General features: G+C 42.5%; 3 protein-coding genes across 7 annotated transcripts in view; 1 reads left to right on the forward strand and 2 right to left on the reverse strand.

Annotated features, from left to right (window-relative positions):
* AADACL3 (arylacetamide deacetylase like 3) overlaps nt 1-5821 on the reverse strand; it is a 155721-nt gene extending 149900 nt beyond the window's left edge. For all 5 annotated transcript variants that reach the window (XM_070768905.1, XM_070768901.1, XM_070768904.1 and 2 more), the window contains exon 1: nt 5632-5821. The gene's annotated coding sequence lies outside the window, so the exon portion shown is untranslated. The remainder of the gene's footprint in view (nt 1-5631) is intronic.
* An 81-nt stretch (nt 5822-5902) lies between these two features.
* Nucleotides 5903-15910, forward strand: PRDX6 (peroxiredoxin 6). The gene is made up of 5 exons (XM_019976283.2): nt 5903-6114; nt 10252-10408; nt 12265-12411; nt 13374-13520; nt 14816-15910. Exons 1-5 carry the CDS (start codon nt 6020-6022, stop codon nt 14942-14944), a joined length of 675 nt encoding a protein of 224 aa, XP_019831842.2. The 5' UTR covers nt 5903-6019; the 3' UTR covers nt 14945-15910.
* A 2676-nt stretch (nt 15911-18586) lies between these two features.
* Nucleotides 18587-24519, reverse strand: part of SLC9C2 (solute carrier family 9 member C2 (putative)) — a 98175-nt gene continuing 92242 nt past the window's right edge. The window contains exons 25-27 of the mRNA XM_019976284.2: nt 23468-23552; nt 22005-22060; nt 18587-20014 (exon numbers count right to left, since the gene is read on the reverse strand). Of these exons, the coding sequence (XP_019831843.2) occupies nt 22005-22060; nt 23468-23552 (141 nt within the window). The 3' untranslated portion in view covers nt 18587-20014. The remainder of the gene's footprint in view (nt 20015-22004; nt 22061-23467; nt 23553-24519) is intronic.

Consider the following 24519-nt stretch of genomic DNA (forward strand, 5'->3'; position numbering starts at 1 on the left):
TACCCTTTTTTATGTGGCAGTAAATGGGGTTGTTTCCTTAATTCCTCTCTCTGTACTTCATTGTTAGTGTATAGAGATGCAACTATGCAATTTTACCAAATTCATTGATTAGCTCTAATAATTTTCTGACGGCATCATTCAGTTCAGTTCAGTTCAGTCGCTCAGTCCTGTCCGACTCTTTGCGACCCCATGAATCACAGCACGCCAGGCCTCCCTGTCCAGCACCAACTCCGGGAGTTCACTCAGACTCACATCCATCAAGTCAGTGATGCCATCCAGCCATCTCATCCTCTGTCGCCCCGTTCTCCTCCTGCCCCCAATCCCTCCCAGCATTAGAGTCTTTTCCAATGAGTCAACTCTTCGCATGAGGTGGCCAAAGTACTGGAGTTTCAGCTTTAGCATCAGTCCTTCCAAAGAAATCCCAGGGCTGATCTCCTTCAGAATGGACTGGTTGGATCTCCTTGCAGTCCAAGGAACTCTCAAGAGTCTTCTCCAGCACCACAGTTCAAAAGCATCAATTCTTCGGCACTCAGCTTTCTTCACAGTCCAACTCTCACATCCATACATAACTACCAGAAAAACCATAGCCTTGACTAGACGGACCTTTGTTGGCAAAGTAATATCTCTGCTTTTGAATATGCCATCTAGGTTGGTCATAACTTTCCTTCCAAGGAGTAAGCCTCTTTTAATTTCATGGCTGCAGTCACCATCTGCAGTGATTTTGGAGCCCCCAAAAATAAAGTCTGACACTGTTTCTACTGTTTCCCCATCTATTTGCCATGAAGTGATGGGACCAGATGCCATGATCTTCGTTTTCTGAATGTTGAGTTTTAAGCCAACTTTTTAACTCTCCTCTTTCACTTTCATCAAGAGGCTTTTTAGTTCCTCTTCACTTTCTGCCACAAGGGTGGTGTCATCTGCATATCTGAGGTTTTTGATATTTCTCCCGGCAATCTTGATTCCAGCTTGTGCTTATTCCAGCCCAGCGTTTCTCATGATGTACTCTGCATATAAATTAAATAAGCAGGATGACAATATACAGCCTTGACGTACTCCTTTTCCTATTTGGAACCAGTCTCTTGTTCCATGTCCAGTTCTAACTGTTGCTTCCTGACCTGCATATAGGTTTCTCAAGAGGCAGGTCAGGTGGTCTAGTATTCCTATCTCTTTCAGAATTTTCCACAGTTTATTGTGATCCACACAGTCAAAGGCTTTGGCATAGTCAATAAAGCAGAAATAGATGTTTTTCTGGAACTCTGTTGCTTTTTCGATGATCCAGCAGATGTTGGCAATTTGATCTCTGGTTATTTCTTTACATTAAAAAGATCATACACCATGATCATGTGGGATTTACCTCAGGAATACAATGATTTTTCAAAATCCACCAATCAATCAATGTGATATACCACATTAACAAATTGAATAATAAAAACCATATGATCATCTCAATAGACGCATGAAAAGTTTTTGACAAAATTCAACATCGATTTATGATAAAAATTCTTCAGAAAGCAGGCACAGACAGAACAGATCTCAACATAATAAAGGCCATACATGACAAACACAGAGCAAAGATCATACTTAATGGTGAAAACCTGAAAACAATTCCTCTAAGATGAGGAACAAGACAATGATGTCCATTATCACCCTTTTTTATTTAACATAATCCTGAACATCCTAGTCACAACAGAGAAGAAAAAGAAAGAAAGGAAATCCAACTAGGAAAAGAAGAAGTAAAAGAATCACTCTTTGCAGATGACATGATACCCTATACATTTTATACACAAAAATTCCAAGTGGTCACTCACAATGACATAACTTGAGTTCTGTTACTTTAACTTTATAATCATTGAGCTATTGTTGCTTACTTAAAACCTGTTGTTTAAATGCAAGAATTATTACCTCAGGAGTCAGAGACAGAAACAATGCTGGAAAACAGCTTGAACCACAATGAATTTATAACTGAAATAAATGAGGTCTACAAATACTGAGAGGGCTGACTGAAGAGTGGAGAATTCTCCAAATTAACCTCTATGTAGAAGACTTTCTTAAAAAAAAAATAAAGGATAAGTAAGTTAAATGTGGGCTTCACTGGTGGCTCTGATGGTAAAGAATCTCCTTGCAGTGTGGGAGACCCAGGTTTTATCCCTGGGTTGGGAAGATCCTCTGGAGAAGGGCATGGCGACAGACTTGTCTAGAGAATTTCACGGACAGAGGAACCTGGTGAGCTACAGTCCATGGGGTCACAAAGAGTTGGACACGACTGAGCAACTAAGCACAGAACACACATAAGTTAAATGTGCTAACCTAGAGCTAAGGTATATATTACATTATTAATACTCACCAGTGACTGGAGCAGTTGTTTACAATTTAGACCAACATTAAGATTTTTCTAAGACAAGTATTTTATCACGAACATTGCTTAGAGGTGCCAGATCTTGATGCTAATGACAAGCAGCCTGATATTATTATAATCATCATCATCTTTAAATTCTCAGAAAATTTATAGCTTGATTGCCTGTACCTGGGGAGGACTTCTATCACCACCTAGCTTTAGTTCACCCTGGCTGCTGCTGCTGCTGCTAAGTTGCTTCAGTCGTGTCTAACTCTGTGCGACCCCACAGACGGCAGCCCACGAGGCTCCCCCATCCCTGGGATTCTCCAGGCAAGAATACTGGAGTGGGTTGCCATTTCCTTCTCCAATGCATGAAAGTGAAAAGTGAAAGTGAAGTCGCTCAGTCGTGTCCAACTCTTCGAGACCCCATGGACTGCAGCCTACCAGGCTCCTCCATCCATGGGATTTTCCAGGCAAGAGTACTGGAGTGGGGTGCCATTGCCTTCTCTGAGTTCACCCTGGCAGTAAGCCTCAAAGAATTTAAGTTGGGAAGCTAGGAGGCTATTAGTTAGTATCCTGTATAAAGTATCCTTTAATGACTACGTGGGTTATCTTGTACCATTCAGCATCAGTCATCTGCTGTTCTGCTTCTAGAGTTCCTGCCACTTCCACTCTTCTCTGGGCCATCTCATGGCTTCTGCTTACTACCTTACTCAACCATTTTTCAGCTTCTACCTTTCCTGTGAACTACTTTGAACTGTTAACTTAATTGGTTGTCTTGCATTCCAGTCATCAAAAGAAGAACCAGTAACAAAACATTTTGTACCAGGCTCCCACAGGCTATTACCCAGTCTGCAGGTTGATTGCCTTTGAGTCAAGCACCCAGTCCTGGGCAACCACCAAAAGCCAGAGTGGCAGGGCCATGTGGTTGACTTTGCTGAGGAGAAATCAGGGCAAGGCAGGCATTCAAATTGGTTTCTCTCCCCAAACACTTCTTTTTCTCTCCTTTTTCTTTCTTTCTTCTTCCCTTTCTCAGCTCTTACTACTTGTCTGCTATTTTCTTTCTCTTCTCTCCCTCTTTACCTTTCCCATCTCCTCTCTATGATAATCTCTGTAGATATACAGATATGAAGCTTCACAACTTGATATTCACTGCTCACTCTTTAAAAATATTAATTTGTTTGCATTACAGCATCAAGTCTCCTATGCTTAACTAAAAGCAGATAAGAAAATTGGTAACTTAATTCATCATCCTTTAAGTAATTCCAAGTTGACTTTTGGTCTTTGTTCTATCATGTTTTAAAATCTAATTCTTTAACCATTAATGAAAAAAATCCCCCCCCCCCTCAAATTATTATTTGTGAAACTTACTAAACAGTCTCTTTCATTGTAAATAGTAAGCTTTCAGGAAGAGTGCTATATTTGGGGAAAGAAGTGTCAGAATTTACTGCTCCAATGTCCCTCTGAGAACTATTCATCATTCTAGCATTTCATAAGCTATTGTCTTTTCATTTTTACTCCCACATGTCCTATTTTGCTTTCTTTCCAGATTGTAGATGTCTTGTAGCAGACATGACAGGAAGGAGTAACCACATTAAACATGATACAGAAGAGCAGTGGAGAGATTATCAGCCCCACTCACACAGCAGCTTGACAGTACTGCCCTGATCAAGAGTTTCCTGTACTCCAGCCCTCTATTTTTTTTCTGAAAAGAAAATCTAATTTAACAAGAAAGCTTTATAAGAATTATTTTTAAAAACATCATCCCACCTTTCTGACATTAATTTCAAGTTTTAAGTATTTCCTCCAAAGTGAAAGTGAAAGTCACTCAGTCGTGTCCTACTCTTTGCAACCCCATGGACTAAACAGTCCAGGGAATTCTCCAGGCCGTTCCCTTCTCCAGGGTATCTTTTCAACCCAGGTCTCCCACAGTGCAGGCGGATTCTTTACCAGCTGGGCCACAAGGGAAGCCCAAAGTGGGTAAGAAGTTTTGCCTAGCTACTATTATAACTAGAGATACATTGCTCTTTCATTCCCAGCAGAAAATGGACAAGAAACTTTGCTGTTGTGGCTGCAGGAAGGTGGCCAAATGGTTCTCCAATACTTTGTGCAATCTAGTTCCACACCCATTATATCTAACAGGTCACAAACATTTATCACTAAAATATGGTCTAACCTTTAGGAGTTCACAATCGTAATGTACTATTGTTCTTCCAAACGGCCATTGCCAAACCCTTCACTTTTTCCTTCCTACCTTTTAACTCTTAACAATTTGGCATCCTGCCCTCCCCCAACCCTCCATCAGCATTTACTGTTTTTATCATAACTATATGTATATCTGCTTTCCTTCTAAGAGGAAAGACTCTCTCTTCTGTATCACCAAGCCTAGCATAGCACATAGAACACAGGTGGCAAAGCAAGGGTTATTGCATAAACTACTGTCATCCAAGTAATAGCTACCATTTCCAGAGGTCTTACTGTGTAAACTACTAAGATAGTTATGAAAACAGATGCACCTGCAATTGGTATTACTGGCCTGGAAGTTGAGGGTCTTATCCCTACGAAAGAGCCCTTGGCGCACTATGGCAGATGTTAACTACTTACAGTTTATCTACATTATCCTGGAGGCTTTCCCTGAGCAGACCATCCAGTCCAAGTAGCACCTGTTACCCTCCAGCACATGCTGTTGTCTAATATATTCCTGTTTAATGATGCCTCCCTCACTATAATGAAAGCTCCAAGAGAACAGTCATCTTGCGTAACTTGGGCTTGGCAGGTAGAAAGTTAAATAAATGAATCTAAACTTCCATTTCCTTGGGTGGCCGTGTTGACTTGCACACAGTAGATCACAAGTAGGTTTTTATATTTATGCTTAAATTTCAGGATAATTGTGTTGAATATCTTATGGTCCATAATGAATTCTGGGAGTGGAATAAAACTAAAAGTTTCGTCACATTCCCCCAAGCACGTGTTGACATGATTGCTGGAATTTTTGGGGCAACACAGAAAGCCACTTCCTCTGACGTAAGGTGGCCCACATGCCTGCGTCTTGCCACATCCTCTGATAACAGAATTCAGGATGGCTAGGCTGGCTGGGGCGGTCAAGATTCCAGACCCTCACGCTAAAAGAGCCGGGAGTGCAGGGGTCTCTGGACCCCTTCGGCCTGCAGTCGGCCGTGAAGAGGTGGGCAGGAGGGTCTCCGCGGATTCTGGCGGCTCCGTAGGGCGGCTGTCCGCCTAGGGGCGCCCCTTCCTATTGCGTTCCTTTTCCTTTACCTCCAAAGCCCAGAACGCACCTCCAAGCCTCCAAAGGGCAACGTCATTGAGTCCCCTGTCACATGGAAGGCGCGACAGTGTTCACAGGCTCCCGGCAGGGCAGAGGCCTGGCGGGGTGCTGGACTGGGCCCAGAACAATCCGCCCCGAGCCCTGCCTCAGATTCCCGCCGGTTCCAGACTCTCGCCCGGGTCGCCGCCGCTGCCAGACGCCAGACGCGGCCCCGCCCACCCTGCAAGGACCTGGCCCCGCCCATAGCTCCCGCCGCGACCCCGCCTATCTGGACTCGGCTTTGGTCCCGCCCCTGAAAGCCCTATTTATCCGCCCCCAGCACCTACACCGCCAGAACCAGCAGGCTAGTGGCTGTCGGTACTGCACCTCCTCTTACTTCCCGCGTCACTGCTGCCGCCATGCCCGGAGGTCTCCTCCTCGGGGACGAGGCTCCCAACTTCGAGGCAAATACTACCATCGGCCGCATCCGTTTCCACGACTATCTGGGAGACTCGTAAGTGGCCACCTCGTCGCCCTGCCCTAGCCTCGGGTTACGCCCGAACTCACTCAGAGGTGCCTTCCCTTTTTCCTCCCTTCGGTCCTCCTCACCGCTCGGCCCCCAGCTCGTCGCCCGTCTCCTCCCCGCACCGGTTCCTGCACGTGCGTCTCGTTGTCTGGCCGCTCCTTCGCGGCGGCGCTGCGGAGGGGCAGCGACCCTCCGGCCCACCCTGCACCGGCCACTTGATAGCCTCTCGCTTCTCGGCCCCCGCGTGGTTGGACTGGCTCCCGGATGAGGAAGGGGGAGGGGAAACAAAATTGGGTTCCCGCGGGTCCCAGGAACGGGAGGCCGGTGCGGAGGAGAGTTTGTCCATTTACTTCCTGTTGGGTAAACTGTGCGAGTAGCATGGTCCAGCCGAGGCCCGGAGCGGGCAGGGGCCGGGCAGCATCGGCGGTCAGTTCCCGGGACTCGTGCCCAGGGTCGTACCTCCCTCCCTGCCTCCGTTCTGCAGTTCATTCCCGGGGGAAGGTGGGTAGCCAAGGCCAGTCAAAGGGCACTGCTGCTGGCTGAAGGTTTAGGAAGGGCCCAGCGTGTTATCTGAGGGTTCTGCTTGCTGCAGTGGTATTTGCAGGCTTCTCAGCACAAAAAAATTTAGACCACCAGCTGCCAAATTGGTGGCTGAAAGACTTTTTGTCCAGAGCCTCCCCCAGCTGCTAGAATTTGATTTGATAGCAGCTTTGGGAGGAACCCAGAACACTGTTTGCGGGTGTGTCCTTTATTCCAGAACTTACAGCACCCTGAGGGAAGGGCTTTCTGAGGTTGTTCAGTTTTGCAGTAACTGTGGATAGGTCATGGACACCAACGCCTCCCACTTTGAGGCCCTTTTGTTTCTCAGCAGAGTGCCTCTTACTGCCCCTCCCCCTTCTGCCTTGCTCCCAGCCGCACGCAGTCTTGCCAAACTGGTGACCCGTGATCTAGCCTGGCAATCATACTAGACTAGGAGTATATTGGTGGAACTGTGGTTTTACAGCTTCTGCATCAGCAAACGTCAAGATGATTAGATTTAATATGAAACATCCCAGCTGTGTCTAGTTATATTTCTGGGGTTCCAATGCCTGCACCCCTCCCCCCCCGCCCCCCGACACACACACACACACACACACACACACACACACACACACACACTGAGCACCTGGGAGAGAATCTTACACACGCACACACACACACACACACAGCACCTGGGAGAGATTCTTACACACACACACACACACACACACACACAGCACCTGGGAGAGATTCTTAGGCCTAACCAACCTCTTCAAAGTGTGTTAGTTGCTCAGTTGTGTCTGACTTTTTGTGACCCCATGGATTGTAGCCTGTCAGGGAGAATCCATGGGATTCTCCAGGCAAGAATACTGGAGTGGGTATCCATTCCCTCCTGCAGGGGATCTTCCCAACCCAGGGATCAAACCCGGGTCTCCCATATTGCAGGTGGATTCTTTACCACCTAAGCCACTGGGGATTTTTTTCCAAGCACTGATTAAGGGAAAAGGTAAGTTCTTTGAAAGAGAGGACTAGGCTAGAAAAAGGATGAGAAATGGAACAGTCAGACCTTAAAAGCAGGCAAAGACTTCAGAAATACAGACCATGTCCGGTCTCATACTCAAGGATCTAGTTATTAGTATTTCTCCAAAACTCCATGGGATTTTCAAAGAATGTTTCTTCCCATTCTTACCTACAGCCCCCAACCACATAAAACAAAATCTTGCCAAAGCTCTTAGGTTGTATAGATTAAAGCTAAATATTATTATGAAGCATATTATTGTAGCAATAGTTATAAATGATGTCACCATTTAAGCTGACCCTAATTGTTTGGATTTTTTGTTGATCTGATTAAAAGTGGTACCTTCTCAGGGAATCAGCAGGAGGAAGATGAGAGAGAAAACTGCATCTATAAACAAATAATACACAAGTCTGCCTTGGGTCAAGTATGGGAGAGTACTATTTCCTGCCTTACCCCAAAAATAAGTTTGAGCCTTTTATAACACTATAATAAATGGATTGTGCCAAATAGAATTTTTCCCAACTCCATTCTTCATGTGATTTCAGTTCAGACTGTCAATTTTTGATCAGATGTGTTTTGAAGAAAAAAAATTACAATTTCAAACATTATGGGTACCTACCCTTCCCCTGGACAACTGGAAACAGCCAAGGGGTTTGGGAGCTTACTTAATGAGTTTATTGAGCCCAGTCACCATATATATGTGACAGAAGCAGCTTCTTCCCAGTACATCTTCACCAAACAAAATGTGGGTTTTTCCAGGGGGTTAGTGAGTTGGGACCATCTCCCTTAAAGGAGGAAACCTTTTTGTCTTTTGAAAACGAAGAAGGAAGGAAAGGGGATACTGTAATTGTATTCCTCTGAAGAGTAGCAGTAGGGAGACTTAGAAGGGAACAGGCCACAGTAAGACATTCTCAGGGGTTATCCTGTTCCTCGCCTGGAGCAGACTATAGAATGTGGCTTCTGAAGGGGAGGATGTGAAGTGGCTTCAGACAAGTTTTCTTAACATGATTCAGCAAAACAGTCTCTTGACTCACAATGCAAAGAGAAGGCCTGATTTTTCTAACTAATCACCTCTTTAACAATACAAGAGGAACTGCCCTGTTCATTTTTTTTCTCAACTTCTGGAGACTTTCCTTAAGTCTCATCAGACCCTTAAATAGATCCTTCACCATGGACTCTAAGGCCTAGATTGTACTCATAACTAGATTATTTTTATACATTTTAAATCTTATTGCCCTTTATATATATATAAAAACATACCACACCCTCCCACAATCTTAAAAATATTACCTTTCTCTTCCCAGTCTTGCCACAGGGCCATCCATCCTTTTTATAAGAAAGTCTTTTCCTTTCCTGAAACCTTGGGAGCTGAGTGGCAGATGTAGGTGGGAATTAGGTACCCTGTCTCTGCTTTCTTATTTGTGCTTCAGGAAATTTGGCAGACTTCAAGGAGGACAGCGTGGCGTCTAGGCTACCGTGAGAAATCTACTAGTTTAAGGTCCCGCTTTAATGTTAAGTCAACTAGAGTGTGGAAACTGAGTGTTAGATTTTCAGTTGAAAGAATAGTTTCTGCTGCCCAGGAGAAGACAGTACTCCAAAGATTCTTGGTGACTTAGCTTGAAATGTGCTTAAAATTTATACAAGTTTAATCTTAGGCAATGATGATTTAGATAATACTATTACCCTAAGAATCTGTAGTTGTAGAAATCAACATTGAAGGCTATATTTTTTCTACCCACTTGGTCTAAAGGAAGAAGAAACTGCACGTGAAGAGATAGGTGAAAATCTTAAAATGCTGTTGTTTTGTCAGGGTACAAATATTGGGTGTCCTGTTTAGCAGGTTAGATCAGTAAACTAGTTTTACAAAAGTTTTTATATCTTCATGTAAAAGAAGCCAAGTGTCAGCTTTAACTTTACATATAAATAGAGGATAGAAGCCTATTTATTTCAGGTTACATAATGTGTTTATTATTTAAGTCAGGCATTGGTCTAGATTCAGGCATACTGGCTCATCCATTATTGGAGGTGAATGTCAGCATATCTGTGCTTAGAAAAAAATGTAGAAAGTGTAAAGGAGGGGGGAAGCTATTTTAGTAAGTATTTAGTTTGAATAGCACAGATTTTTTTTAGCTGAAAAGGACTCAGGGTAGCTCTGGAGTTACTAAAGTAGGCAATACCCTGACAGTCTTTTTAAATATTTACCATATTGAATTTCATATATTTGATTGAATTGGGCATGAAACAGGTTTTTCTGGAGATAATTGAAAAGCATTCCTCAACAAAAAAGTTTAAACGTGATTGTCTTCATGCGTGCATGCTAAGTCACTTCAGCCGTATCCCAACTGGAGTGGGTTCCCATGCCCTCCTCCAGGGGATCTTCCTGACCCAGGGATGGAACCCACATCTCTTACATCTCTTGCTTTGGCAGGCGGGTTCTTTACCACTAGCACCACCTGGGAAGCCCAGTTGTCTTCATAAGCATTCATTTTAAAAAGAAAGCCATTTTTGATCTAGGATTTGTGATTTCTCACTGTACGTGATGTTGGTGATCATCTCTTCATTCACTTGTGACCTTTTTTCCTTATCAGATGGGGCATTCTCTTCTCCCATCCTCGGGACTTCACCCCAGTGTGTACCACGGAGCTCGGCAGAGCAGCAAAGCTGGCACCAGAATTTGCCAAGAGAAATGTCAAGATGATTGCTCTTTCCATAGACAGTGTGGAAGACCATCTTGCATGGAGCAAGGTATTACCTGTTGGCAAAGCTTTGAAGTTACAGATCATGTTATCAATTTTATAGAGTAGCTTGGCTTTTTTGAGGTGAAGGTGATACTTTCTTTGATACTAAATGATAGAGGGTAGGAATTAGCTTGATTTAGGATAGAATAAAGCCAAAGCATATGGTTCTTTGCTTTTCATGGGTGTAATGTAATGCCTGTCATGCAAATAGCAGGGTTGAGAGTTACTGCATAGCAGTCATTGAGACTACAGTGGCAGAAGGAAGAGTTTATAGCCAATGATATGATACTCTTTAAAGTATAGGAACACACCCAGGTTCATGTTTCCTGGTGAGCTTGTGCCTTAGAATTTTCAGAATTGTGATCACATTAAATAGGAAACAAGTCCCAACTTTACACCTGGTTATGTAGGAAACCTCAAGGTGCCTGCAGCATGAAACCATATCCGTTGTTATTTTAGTGGTGGTGACATGATAGACTGCTAGTGACAGAAGGAAGAAAGTTAAGCTAATAGAATTAAGAAACATGGTATAATTTGTTATCCATTTCAGAGTTCATGAATGCTACGTTTATCCTGTGGCGTCTCTGTGGCGAAATCCACAGAGGTTCTTAATCTGCGATGCCACCAACTCTTGTTTTACTTTCACGGCGCCACTGAATACATAGACCTTATTCCAGCATTAAGTCTTTTTCCTTACTTCCTAAAACTCTACCCAGATAAATTCCTCATTCTCCAGTCAATAGTTTATACTCAGACTTGCCTACATGTTTCATTAATATTGCTTCCTCTCCCTAGAATGCCTTCCTTTGCCTTGTGAAAATTGTATCCATCCTTCAAGGCCCAGGTCAAAGTCATACCCCGTCCTTAAACCGTTTCCTAGCTCAGCAGTCTTACACATGGGGAGGCTGGTGTACTTCAGCTTCTGCCTTTTGCATATTACCATCTTGCATTTGTTGCAGCTTCTTATGGAAATCATCTAACCAAATTAGAAGTTCCCTTAGAGGCAGGAACTTTACTTATCTGTGTCCCACATGTACTTACCATAATGCTTAGCCCACCTCAAGTGCAATTTCAATGCCAGATCAAATAATAAAGCTAGATTTTTTTTTTTCCCCAAAAAAACTTCCCAGGATAGAAAAATGAATAAAGTTTTTTCACTAGGGGAGGAAGGCATAGAGCGGAAGCAAGTACATTGTCCTTCAATTCAGACTTGGAATGCTTTGCTTTTTATGTGGATTTCACCCTAGTGTAAATTCACCTCTGCCTTTTTACCCATAAGAGATTTACCTTTGACTTGTTCCTGAAGTGAATATTCAACTCTCTATTCTTTTTGCTCTAAGATTTGTATTTCTTCTCATTTCTTAATATCTTTGTTTCAGTAGCTTAATGTCTGAGTCAGGGTGCTTTTGAGGCAGGGGTCAGATCAGTACCATATCTACAGAATTATCTTTGCCTGTGACATAATTTCTGGATGTGAACTCATTGTTACTGATGTTTTTTTTTTTACAGTGTTTGGGTACCCAGAGGTACCTGAGATTGACGTCTTAACTCTGTATTATTCCACTTTTAGAGAGTTTAATGCTGCTTTCTCAAAGCAATAAAAACACGCTGAATTTGAAGAGCCTTGGGCATGAAAAGGCTCTAGATTATAACCTAAGTACTATACCCTACTGTTATTTCTGTCAGTGAACAGTTGGGATAAGGAGTGTTCATTTATTAACTTTCTTATTAAAATTGTGTAGAGAAATTATTATGATTATGGTCCTCTCTTCCCTGTCTTACAAAATGATGGCTGTTAACTGATTGCATTTAGAGAATATGCCTGCTTTAGACTTCCCTTTTTCCCTTTCCCCTGCATTTCAGGATATCAATGCTTACAATGGTGAAGAGCCCACAGAAAAGTTACCTTTTCCCATCATTGATGATAAGAATCGGGACCTTGCCATCCAGTTGGGCATGCTGGACCCAGCAGAGAAAGATGAAAAGGGCATGCCTGTGACTGCTCGTGTGGTAAGTTGTGTACTACTAGATAATCTGACCAGGCAGCATCTATCTGAGTAAATGCTTGGGGCAACTAAAGTAAATGAATGAGTATCTCCAGTTAGGAAATAAGTCTGTGCTGACACTCTCACTTTTTATCTAAATGCTGGTACAAAGTAAAATTTTCAGCTAACTTAGTAATAAACTGCTTAATTCACAGCTTTTGAAAATCTACATAAAAAGTTATCCTGTCATCTAGAATAGTGAAATCTTTTGCTATAGTTCTCCTGACAGCCCTCTTTAAAGCAGTGGGTCATAGCCTTCTTAAGGCATCTCTTGTTTTGAATTCTTATTTGTTCTGTCCTTATCCACCAGAGAACAAACTTATTCCCACATCTGCAAAAATATACAAAATTTTGAGGACCAGTGTCAACTCCCATTGGGCTTCCCAAGTGGCTCAGTGGTAAAGAATCTGCATGCCAAAGCAGGAGATGTGGGTTTGATCCCTGGGTTGGGAAGATCCCCTGGAGTAGGAAATGGCAACCCACTCCAGTATTCTTGCCTGGGAAATCCCATGGACAGAGGAGCCTGGCAGGCTGTGGTCCATAGGTCACAAAAGAGTTGGACATAACTTAGCGAGTAAACAACACCATCAACTCCCATTAGTATTATTTTTATGATCATTTTCCATAGTTAACGTAGTACCTTCCTGAGGCCTTTTCTGGATTCAGTTCACAAGTTAGTTTTTCTTACTGAGACAGCCAAAACCAAATATAATTCCCTTCAAGTTTAGAAATATAACAGAGAAGAAAATCATAACTATTCCAACTACCCAGTTTGTTTGGCATGTCTTTCTAGATACTTGGGGGCTTTTGTTATTTTGTTTTGTTATACCCTTGAACATTTTTAATGACTAAAGAGCCTTATAAGAGGCTTTAATATCAAAAACACTCAGAGAGTTCTTCCTGTTTATGTGTCTGTGTACTTCTCAGGTGTTTATTTTTGGTCCTGATAAGAAACTGAAACTGTCCATCCTCTACCCAGCTACCACTGGCAGGAACTTTGATGAGATTCTCAGAGTAATTATCTCTCTCCAGCTGACGGCAGAAAAGAGGGTGGCCACCCCGGTTGACTGGAAGGTAAAGATCCTAAAAGGGCAGAAACCCATCTTGCCTAGAGGGCCTATGGGGCCATCTGAATGGCTCCCTTTAGGGTGTTATCTAGGGCTCTGTTTCTGGCATGCAGATATATTGAGAGGATTTTTCCTCCTGGCTGAGTTTAGGATTTACTGCGAGGCCATTTTTCAGTGTCTTTAACACCTTTTATACAAAATACAAACTCCCTATATTTCTAACATTTAGGTTATTTGGACAGATTAACTGGTTAGAATGATTCCTTTTCCTAAATAAAAGGATTAAAAAAAAAAAAACTTGAACTCTTCCCTGATGGCAAATATTTATAGCAGAACTTAGTTTGACCACTTAAGTCGTGGGTATAAAACTATTTGGTATATTAATGTCTTGAAACATTTCTCTTAAGCTCCAGTCTTTTAAACCTATGTAGAATTCTCTGAAACCTGTCATGAATTTTTAATCTCTATTATTCCGGCAATATGTAGGACATGGATAATACCACAAGAGTTTCTTAACGTCACTACATTGTTTAATCCGATAACCTGAATACCTGGTCTTGTTATTTTGTTTCTTCTGACTGGGAAACCATTGAAATTCTGTGTCCATTCATTGAACCTATGTTTACTGAGCCCAGACAGTGGGCACTGGGATTTAGCAGTGAACAATCAGTGTAAAGTCCCTGCCCTCACAAAATTTAACATTCCAATGGGTAAAGACCAACAGTAAAGTTTACAGTATCTTAGGTGACAGTGTATGACAGAGAGTAATCATGCAAAGGTGGGGAGAAGGGGAGCAGAGGTGGGAGGAGTTGCTTTTATATTTGGCTGTCAAGGAAGGAAGGCTCTTCTCTGAAGAGACCTTTGGGGAGGACGTAAAGAAAGCAAGAGACCAAGTCATGCATCTTTAGGAGGGAAGAGCCCTGCAGGCTTAAAGGACCAGCTAAGGAGTTTTCCTAAAAGTGAGCTTGGCACGTTCAAGGAACAGGAGAGCCAACATGCCTGGAAAAGCAGCAGCAGGAGATAAAGGTAGGGACCAAGGGTGAAAGAGGAAGCTAGGTTCAGTCCCACAGGGTAGTGAAAAGGACTTACTTAGAATAAATTTTAAAATGCAGCAGCAAACCGTTACTGGGTTTAAAGCAGGACTATTTCTTATTAAGGTGGGGAAATACTTCTCTTCCCAAAAGTGTCAAAGATCAATTTGTGAAAGCAAAATTCCTTAGGGGGAGAGAGCAAAGCAAAGGAGACTTGATTATTCTCATCATGAAAGACTGAACTTCACCATTCTCAATGTCTTTTCAATAGAATGGGGACAGCGTGATGGTCCTTCCAACCATCCCTGAAGAGGAAGCCAAAAAACTTTTCCCTAAAGGAGTCTTCACCAAAGAGCTCCCATCTGGCAAGAAATACCTCCGCTACACACCCCAGCCATAGGCTCGCCATGGAGATGGTTCTGGAGCTGCCCACTTAGCACCATGAGCCAGAGGATGCCAGCTGTCCATCATGTTTCCCCACAGCAGTCCATTAAAAACATTCTGGTGTGATCACAGCCAAGGTCTTTAGGTTGCTCTACTACTGGCTTATTAAATGAAAACAGCACTAAAAATTTCTTGGGATCCTTTGTGCCTTCAGCAGCTTTCTCCTCTGTTCGTATATCTTCACACTCTCTGCTGACTTTCTTCGAAATATGGGACTTACTTGGATCTCTGCAGGGTTTATGACCAACAGGTGGTATCAGTTTACGGTTGAAAAAGCCTGCTTTGCTCCATCATACTGTGTTGACCAAAATGTTCATTTGGCTTTTTAAAACCTGAACGAACGTTTTGGCCAAGCCAATAGAATGACTATCAGGTTTGGGGTTTTTTTTTTTTCTGTTCTAATCAAATCCTCTGTTACCCATTTTGGGAAGGAATAGAACTTGGGGTTCAACTTCCTCTGTACATATCTACATGTGTAACCTAAGAACTTAGAGTAACCCGCAAGTTCTTCAGTATTCCATGTTTTGATCACAACTGGGAGAAAAAACCTTTTCAATTCAGTACTTTTCTAGTAGTTAAGTGAAAGATGAGCCTGGGGAGAGAATCTTTAAATATTTTGCTATCAAGAAAATTTTTCAATAAATTTCTGTTGAAAGCAAGAAGCTACAGAAAAGGCTCCACTTGCCTGCCGGAGAGGTGGAGCAGAAGGCATGAGCAACATGACTGTGCCAGGTGCCTTTTGGAGAATTTCTGGCTGTCAGTCTGTTCGACGATGATGGGCATGTGAAAGGGCCCACCGTGGGAAGAGGGAAGAGGATGACTGAAAATGTTTTATTATCTATTCTTGCAGTGGGGGAGGGAGATATTTTTCTGATTTTTGCTTCTTAGGGATCAGCAAATAAATCCTTTGTCAAAAACGTGATCAGAGAATTCTGTTGTCACATTTTGAAGTACTAGTTCAGACTCATGTCCTGAAGGCAAGACGTCTCCTCGCTAGGACTGACACTGATGCTTCTCTCCAAAGATAGGTGTATAAAAGTTCATGTAATGAAAATGGAGGAGCTGCTGATGAAAATGTGATCCTGCCACATCTCCAGGCCTACTTTGCACCTTTGTATTAACTGGGCCCTGTGGAATCTCTGACCCCTGCAACAAAGAGCTCCTCTAACCTAATACCTTAACAGGGGTGCTGGATTTAAGTATACCAATCTTGAGGGTGATGGGACATATTTTGCTTTTCTGGAAAGAGTATGCTGCTGCTAAGTTGCTTCAGTCTTGTCCAACTCTGTGTGACCCCATAGACAGCAGCCCACCAGGCTCCACTGCCCCTGGGATTCTTCAGGCAAGAACACTGGAGTGGGTTGCCATTTCCTTCTCCAATGCATGAAAGTGAAGTCGCTCAGTCGTGTCCGACTCTTCGTGACCCCATGGACTACAGCCTTCAGGCTCCTCCATCCATGGGATTTTCCAGGCAAGGGTACTGGAGTGGGTTGCCATTGCCTTCTCTGGAAAGAGTATGAAGGATTCCCAACTCAAGAGTCTCTCAGACTTAGTATACTGTCCTAGGTTTAGAAAGAAGGGTCCCATACCTTGTATAATCTCTTGCATGTAGCCCTCTATACTTTTATTGAGTAGAATAACGTAAAATCTGATCCCTGGTGCCGTGTTTTAGAGAAGTCATTACTTTTTCATTTCCGTGGTTTCACCACATGTAAAATTTGGGTGATGCTAAGAAGGTTGAGAAGGAAGGTGAAAATTCCAAGTCATATCCTTGGGAATGCTGGTCTGAGAGATTTAACTGGGCTGGCATCTTGCTGTCACCTTTTCTCCAAGTCACTGTGTTTTGTACATAAAGAACCAAGACTATCTGGTGCTCTTTAGCACATCTCTTCTGAGTAACCCCTGGCTCCTCAAATCTTGTCACTTCCCTGCTAGGTTCCCCACTGCTCTCTTCCCTTGGCTATTCACCTTCAGTCCTGCCTCTCAGAGAGGGTCTGGCTTAAGTCTAAATCTCCAACATTAATTATTCACACACGAGTCTTACCTTTACTGATTGATGGGACATTGGCCATTAAGTTTATAAATTCAAAATCGAATTCATCAATTATTCCCCCAATAAATACATTGCCCCTCTTATCACTCAGGCATCCAAACCTTGATGTTTTGTTTAGCTATATCTACCCTACCCACATAGATTATGTCCATACAAAAATGCTGAAAAACTCAAGGAAAAGGGAGGTCATGTACCCACAAATTAACTGGTTCTACCACGAAGCAGCCATGAGGCCATGGGAGTGTGAGAGTAGTCTCCAAAGGTAAAATGTTACATAATGAATGTATGTTGAGGGGGTAGCAGTGATTATAAGTCCTTTTTTTTTTATTTTTTAACTTGGCATGGGAAGGAGAATTCCCCTTTCCAGAATTGTTGCTCTCAACTTTATAGGGAGAATAGATTTAATAAGATTTAATAAGTCCAATAATTTATTAAGTGAAAATGAATTATATGGCTGTTGTGGCTATGAGAGAAGCTTAAGAATTTAAGAGGCAGTCTACTGGGTGCCTTCTCAAAGAATCAGCAAATGCTTTTACTAGAAGAGATAGCCATCTAAGATTCGGAGTGACTTGAGGTTGCTGGGTGGTCTTGCCAAAAGTCTGACCTTACCTCCAACCATTCCCCTGAGGGTAAGAATCCTCATTGAGAGGCTCAGGAAGGGGTAAGGAGCTAGAATGGCTGGGTCTAAAGGGGCATAACAAGATGCCACTTGGATGCAGTGAACTGGCACAGTTCACAGTTTGATTTGACCTCCACCGCTTTGGGCAATGCAAACTGAGGAAATACAACTTTGATTCAAACTTAAAGGATGCGTTAACTAGTTAAAAAGGCATTGCCACTTTGTCAGTGATTGGTTCAGCAATGAGCACTGAGACACAAATAGAGGATCATGAGTTTCTACAAGAATTCTTTCTCAAACAAGAGCAACTAGAAGCCGTTTTTCTCTCACACACTGAATATAAACAAAAAAACATGAGATACTGATTGCTGCTGCAGCTAACTTACAACCTGGGAGCAGGGATCCAGCCATAGAATGAGGCTGTAAAGGTCAACAGCCAAGTTGAGAGAAAGGAAAACATCTGACCTTTCATGATCTTCACTGAGTCTAACAAGTGTGAACCCATCCTACCTCTGGACTACTATAACACAAAATAATAAATTACCAGATTTCCTTGGTGGCTCAGTGGTAAAGAATCTTGTCTGCCAATGCGGAAGACATTCATTTGATCCCTGATTCAGGAAGATCCCGCATGCCACAGAGCAACTAAGCCCGTGTACCACAACTATTGAGCCTGTGCTCCAGAGCCCAGGAGCTGCAACTACTGAGCCCACGTTGTTGCCACAGCAACTGAAGCCTGGGCTCCAGAAGAGAAGCCACCGCAGTGAGAAGCCCACACACCGCAACTAGAGAGCAGTCCCCACTCTCCGCAACTAGAGAAAAGCCTGCGCACTATGAAGACTCAGCACAGACAAAAATAAGGAAAATTTTTTTAAGTAATAAAAATAAATCACCTTAGTGTTTAAGCATTTTTGAGTTGGGTTTTCTGGTACGAGGACAAAAGCGTCCTAACTGATACACATAGAATTAAGTGTTCTCTAGTTATTTCAAATAACATGATAATGTGCCTCATAAGATTGTAGAGCAGGCGTCTGTTTTTTTGCTACTTCTTTACCCCCTATCTTGTGGAACTCAAGCTTCAATATGCATTAAACCACATGAGGAGTGTGTTAAAATAAGCTGGCCAGGGCCCTTCCCCCAGACGTGGGTTCCACGTGGGTTCCAATAAGTGGCCAGAAGTTCTCCATCTGTCACCACCCAGGTGATCGTGATGCAGTATACAGCAGACGCTGCAGTTCACCATAGCCATTTCCCCTTATTCTTCATGAAAAATACCCTGATTGTATTAAGGGTGGCAAGTTGAGGCGCCAGTTAAAATTCATCTTAAGATGATAGGTGGGTGTGGTCATGTGACTGTTGGCCTGTGGTGGGGTCTCTTCCTGAAAGTGCCTTGCCTCACTGAAAAGCAAATGGGATGACTGAGTTACAGATGTCATTTTGTCACCCTGAGGATAAAAGTCACAGGCCAAGGATGAAAGACAGGGAGTCTGAAAGGAAACCGGGTCTGTGATAACTTAGACAGCAGACAGTCGCGGCTGCAGGACTGCTGTTCGGTGTGGCTGCACCTAATGTTTGTTGACACATAAGTGCTCCACAAGCCACTCTGAGAAATACTGCCCTATTCTAGGTATCTGGAGGGGCTTGACTTTTTCTCTTGTGTTTTCTTCTATTCTTTCTTCTATTATGGTTTTCCCTGGAGTAGAGAATCGTGTATTCTTTTAAAATCTTGTTGAAATGAAAAGGAATAATGGACCCTAAATATTAAACAATCATCATAAAATTCTATTTTATTTGACTTTTTTAAGTAAAATGAAAAGTGATATTAAATAGTTCTATGCAATGTAAGACTGTTAATTTCTCCTAAACTGCTTTTAATAACTATGGAACGTGGTTCCATTTTTCAGTATTTACTAGATTGAGGATTTACTAGATTTTACTCTGTAAAATGTTAGGGAGGCACTAGTTGTAGCAATAACACAAGTCAAAATTATAGTTCTTATGCTTTAGATAGTAGTGGGTTAATTGTACAATGCTTCTGATAACTTCTACTCTATCATAGGTTGCTCTCAGCTGGATGCAGGATTTCATTTGCTAAACCGTAAGTTTAAGGTATCTGAAGGATTTTGAACATCTCAAATATAAATGCAGCTACTTAAAATTAGAGCTTTTGCAGCAGTCCATCAAAATTGTTTGTAAAATAAACGCAGAGGTAAATTGCTTTAGCAGTTTGTGAGTAAACTTGCCAGGTAATGTTTCAGCACTTGGGTCAGGATATTAGCTCCGTCTCTAAACTGACTCCACGAATCATGTAAGCGCCATTAAAGTCCTTTTCTAAAATGGGATCCAGTTTCCAACTATAAAAGAAAGTCAAAAGTAAAATATGAGACTATGAGCATTTCAGAAAAAAAAAGAAAAACAGTAAGTGCAATCGGAAAACCTACTGAAAAGTTTCCATTTAATTATCTGGAACACTCCCTTTAGAAGAGCTTACATATTAAAGACTTTGAGTAATTAAGTAGGTGTGCATCGCTATCCCAACAAGCATTATCTTGTAAAGAGATACATTCACTTAGTTAGAGTAGTGTATCAAAGTTCACTTAAAGAGAAATGTGAGGAGAGCTGAATTCCTGTTAACTTTGTGACTGATTGCAAGGTAAACTGGAAACTTTTCTCCTAAATTGTAATGAGAATTTTTTAAATAAGGGGGCCTGGAAGAGACTGGAAAGCGACAAGCCAAATTGCTAGATGCCTAATGAGGTGTCACATTTGTGAAATAGATCCCTTTAAGAAAGACAGAGGATGACCTAGGAAGACTGCCTACAAGGAATTCAGTTGCTTTGTTTAGAGGAACCAATAACCATCAGTTTGGTCAATGCAACTTTCCTTTCCCCAACAGACACACTGCAGACCACCCTGATTGTCATAAATGATAGTCATAGGCCCAGAATTTCTATTAAAAGTTTCTTAGGGTGGTGATCTGGTTGGGGGTGTGATGGTCAAGGGACTTATGAAGCTGCATTTCCACAGCACATCATTTTTTCATAGAAGACATGTTTTTTTGGAGTGACTTGGCAACTGCGGGAGGGAGGGTGCTAAAGGCTCCTGAAGCCCATTCTTGGCACCACTGCTGTTGCTACATGGCCCACTCCTGCGTTTGCCCACCGTCCTGTTGCTCTGTCATAGTTGTCTTCTCCAATCCACTCCGCTCAGCAGTGGGCTCTGGCCCAAGTGAACTCTCTTAGGGGCCCTCACAGAGATCCCTTGAGTAACAAGCTTTGCCGGCTACCCTGGTCCCCACCAGACTTGCCTCCATATTGTCCTTGCCCAGTGTGACCAGCCCTCTCCCTCCCTAACTCTAGGCACAGTTTCCAGCACTTCTCAGACTTTTCTAAATTAGTTCTGATTGATGAGGAAACTAGGAAAAAATGTCATCAGGGCAACACCTAACTGACTCTCCCTAATAAAATATTTGGAGGCCTCTTGTTTTATCTTAAATTCATGCAAATTTGTCATCCTACTCCATAGTATGTTTATTTCAATATACATTTTAAATAACCTAATAGTAAAATGAGTTAATGTCTCCCTTTGAAAGATTGTCAAATAAAATTGAAACCCTAGGAAAATGCCCATGATCAACCTGGGCTCTATACACCCACACCAGAGACCTACAGATCCATGGGAATACACACTCCAGAGATAAACATCCATAATTAAATGCTAGTGTCTCACTGTATGATGGATGGGCCTCCTCATCCCTGATCCCAGATCCCTGATCCCTACTTTGAACTAAATATCAGGGGAGGACTTCCCCGGTGGTTAAGAATTTGCCTGCCAATGATCCCTGAGTTCAGGAAGATTCCACATGCCAAGGGACAACTAAGCTACGTGAGCCTGCGTTCTAGAGCATAGGAGCTGCAACCATTGAAGCCTGCATGCCTGGCACCTGGGCTCTGCAACAAGAGAAGCCACTGCAATGAGAAGCCCGCACACCACAATGACAGTAGTCCCTGCTTGCCAGAACTTGAGAAAGGTCACAGATAGCAATGAAGACCTAGTGCAGCCAGAATTAATTTTTTTAAAGTAAATAAATAACAGGGAAGGGAATTGGGAGGGGAAAAATTGGGAGAGGGAATCATGGCAAAATTACGATTTTCAAAAATATTCTATAATTTTAACTGTTAAGTAATTCAGGTGAACTCTAATCCCAATTTTCCCGTATTAAAGTGTTGCCACTAAGAGTTTTTTTTCTCGCCACCTACATGTTGCTACTTGACTTCACAATTTATTTTCACTGTGTAGTTTAATAGTCACAATAAGAAAAATCCAAAGTGTCAAGTTAATTACCTAATCTTTTTTCTTCCACTGGTAGTTTCTCTTAGTCATTCCAAGACCAGTGTTGCCTGAGCCAATTCAAAAGAAACGCATAAAAGAGAAAAATTACATTAGGAATTTCAGAGTACTGGTAGCAAGAGGATATTCTGAAATCTCAGTTTACTTCCTCCCTGTAAGTCTCCCCATTCAAATGGGCTTTTTACATTTTTCCCTCAAGGAGATTTGTGATCTAGGCTCCCAAAAATCCAATACAAGGGCTGGCAAATCCAAATGAGAACAGGCAGGTCACACAGACCACACAAGAGGGAGGGTGTGGACTGTGGCAAACCACAGAGCACCTGCTTCCTGTGTAGGAGCCAGCGATGCTCAGCTCTATCTGGTTGTTGCCACACATAGATAAAAGGACTGAGTGTTCAAAGACTTTCCAATTTTTTTTTTAAGAAAAGCTCAAAATTTGTATTTTTTTAAATGTGAAATTTCTGGATGTTTATACTTCACAATTTTAAAAGAAAGTTTAAAAGAAAACACAGATGTAAGCCAAATACAGCGTACTGGCTGGATCAAGTCCATGGGACTGCCACTTGTGACTTTCATCCCAGACTCATTGGGGAATGCAGATAATATATTTCCCTCACTCTAAAAGTTCCGCCAACTCAATAGCCCTCGGGGTGCCGTACGGGGGCTGACACTAGACCCTGAGCTCCCAGCCTTGCCATATACTCCTGTGCTCCAGGAGTGCTATGAAAGCAGCAGAGCAGCAGACCTAAAGACACTGTGAAGGCTAAATTAGAGGAGCAAATCAAGGATACTTGTGTTTTCAAGCTGAAGTAGCTGGGGAAATGGTGACCCTGGGCTTGGTAAGGCAGGATGCTAAGCACTGAACGAAAGATCTTGAATGCATTTTCCCTACAGCAAGGCCTTCCTAGAAAGTCATCTTTACAGTATGCTTAGCACCATGATATAAGCAAATGGGCACTCATATGCACTTAGTGACAATAATTCTGTAGTGACTATCAAAGTCGCTCAAAGCAAGTCATCTGAGTTTTGGTTGTGACCATGGCTTGGACTATTCCATGAGCATGGGTTAGAGTCTATATTCTCTTTGGTCTTTGAGAGAAAACCGGATCCCACACCTGGGCCTGCTGTGTGAGTCTATTCCCCCACCCTCACTCCTGCTCTGTCTCCCAGCAGCACTATGGGGCTCCAGCCTATAGGATCAGAGTAAAGGTAGCAGCTGCTACCCCCAACAGGGTTGTGGAAAGAGACACACGAGAGAGTCAGAGCCACCTGGACTTCAGTGTCTGAAAGTCTCTGAAATGTGACCTCCCAGAAGCAGTGTGGCAGCCAGGATGGAGAATGGAGACAGATGACAAACGCACACAGCGCCCTCAAATCATTTTTTAGAATACAATGAAGCTCATGTATCAAAATTCTTTCTCAGTGGTTTGCCTACCACTAAAGAGCTACCCCCTTACCCATGACCTTGGCATTGCCATCATTTTTGTCAGGCGCAGGTGCTTGGATAACCAACAGCTTGCTTAAATCTGAAGTTCCCTGCACCTAAAGGAGAAAAGTCAAAATCAGTCAAAAGAGCATTCTCTGACCTCTAAACTGGCTGCCTCCTAGCCTTTCCAAAGAATATAAAAAAATAAGCCAAAACATAGAACTAACCTCCAACCTAAGCTCTATCTTTTTCATTTCAAATCCTTTTTTACCTTGTTTCAAAGAGTCTTGGATAGGTGGGGGATGGGTAGGTGGATGGATGGAAGGATGGAAGAAAAGATGAATGAATGGATTCTTACATGGCTTACTATGTGAAAAAGTAAGTGATCAAAAATGTAAAATAATTTTAAGAAGTCTTGGACCAGAAAATTATCTTTTGCATTTTTATAAATATCAGAAATGAAGTTTCTACACCTTACTTGTAACCAATTTGGAAAATGGAATCCCCAGCATCCACTGAGTTACTTTTATTCCAACATTGACATTCAAGGGCTCAGGCCCTAGCCTTCCCAGATAGGAAAAAAATAAGCGTTTTTCCCTGAGCTTTTGCCCAACGGCCACAAAATCTGCCCTCCCAGAATGCAAGCAGCATACGTAAGTCACATATAACTATCATTTCTAGATATTACCACATTTTATCCCATTTAATCCCCACAAGAACTTTATGAGATGGCTGCTGCTATTATCCTCATCTTAGTAAGAGGAACCTGAGGGTCAGAAGGCATCTTTCTAGGTGCCTAGCCTCACACACCTCATGGGCACAGGCATCAGGTCTTAAATCCAAGTATGCCTGCCTCCAAACTCTGGTGTCTTAACAAAACTATGGGGATTGCTCCCGTGGTCCCCTACCCCTTATTTCAAAGTTAAAGTGATTTTTCACTTCCTATTAAAAAAAAAATTGTAATTACCTTCACCTTTTGAACTGTTGAGGGGTTGACAAAATAAGTGTGTTAGGAAAGTGGCAAATGCACTCTTTAGGAGCTTAACCAACTTTTCTAGGACTCGAGTTTTCATTAAATTAACG

Source organism: Bos indicus, chromosome 16 (assembly GCF_029378745.1).
Source record: "Bos indicus isolate NIAB-ARS_2022 breed Sahiwal x Tharparkar chromosome 16, NIAB-ARS_B.indTharparkar_mat_pri_1.0, whole genome shotgun sequence".
NCBI classification, from domain to species: Eukaryota; Metazoa; Chordata; class Mammalia; order Artiodactyla; family Bovidae; genus Bos; species Bos indicus.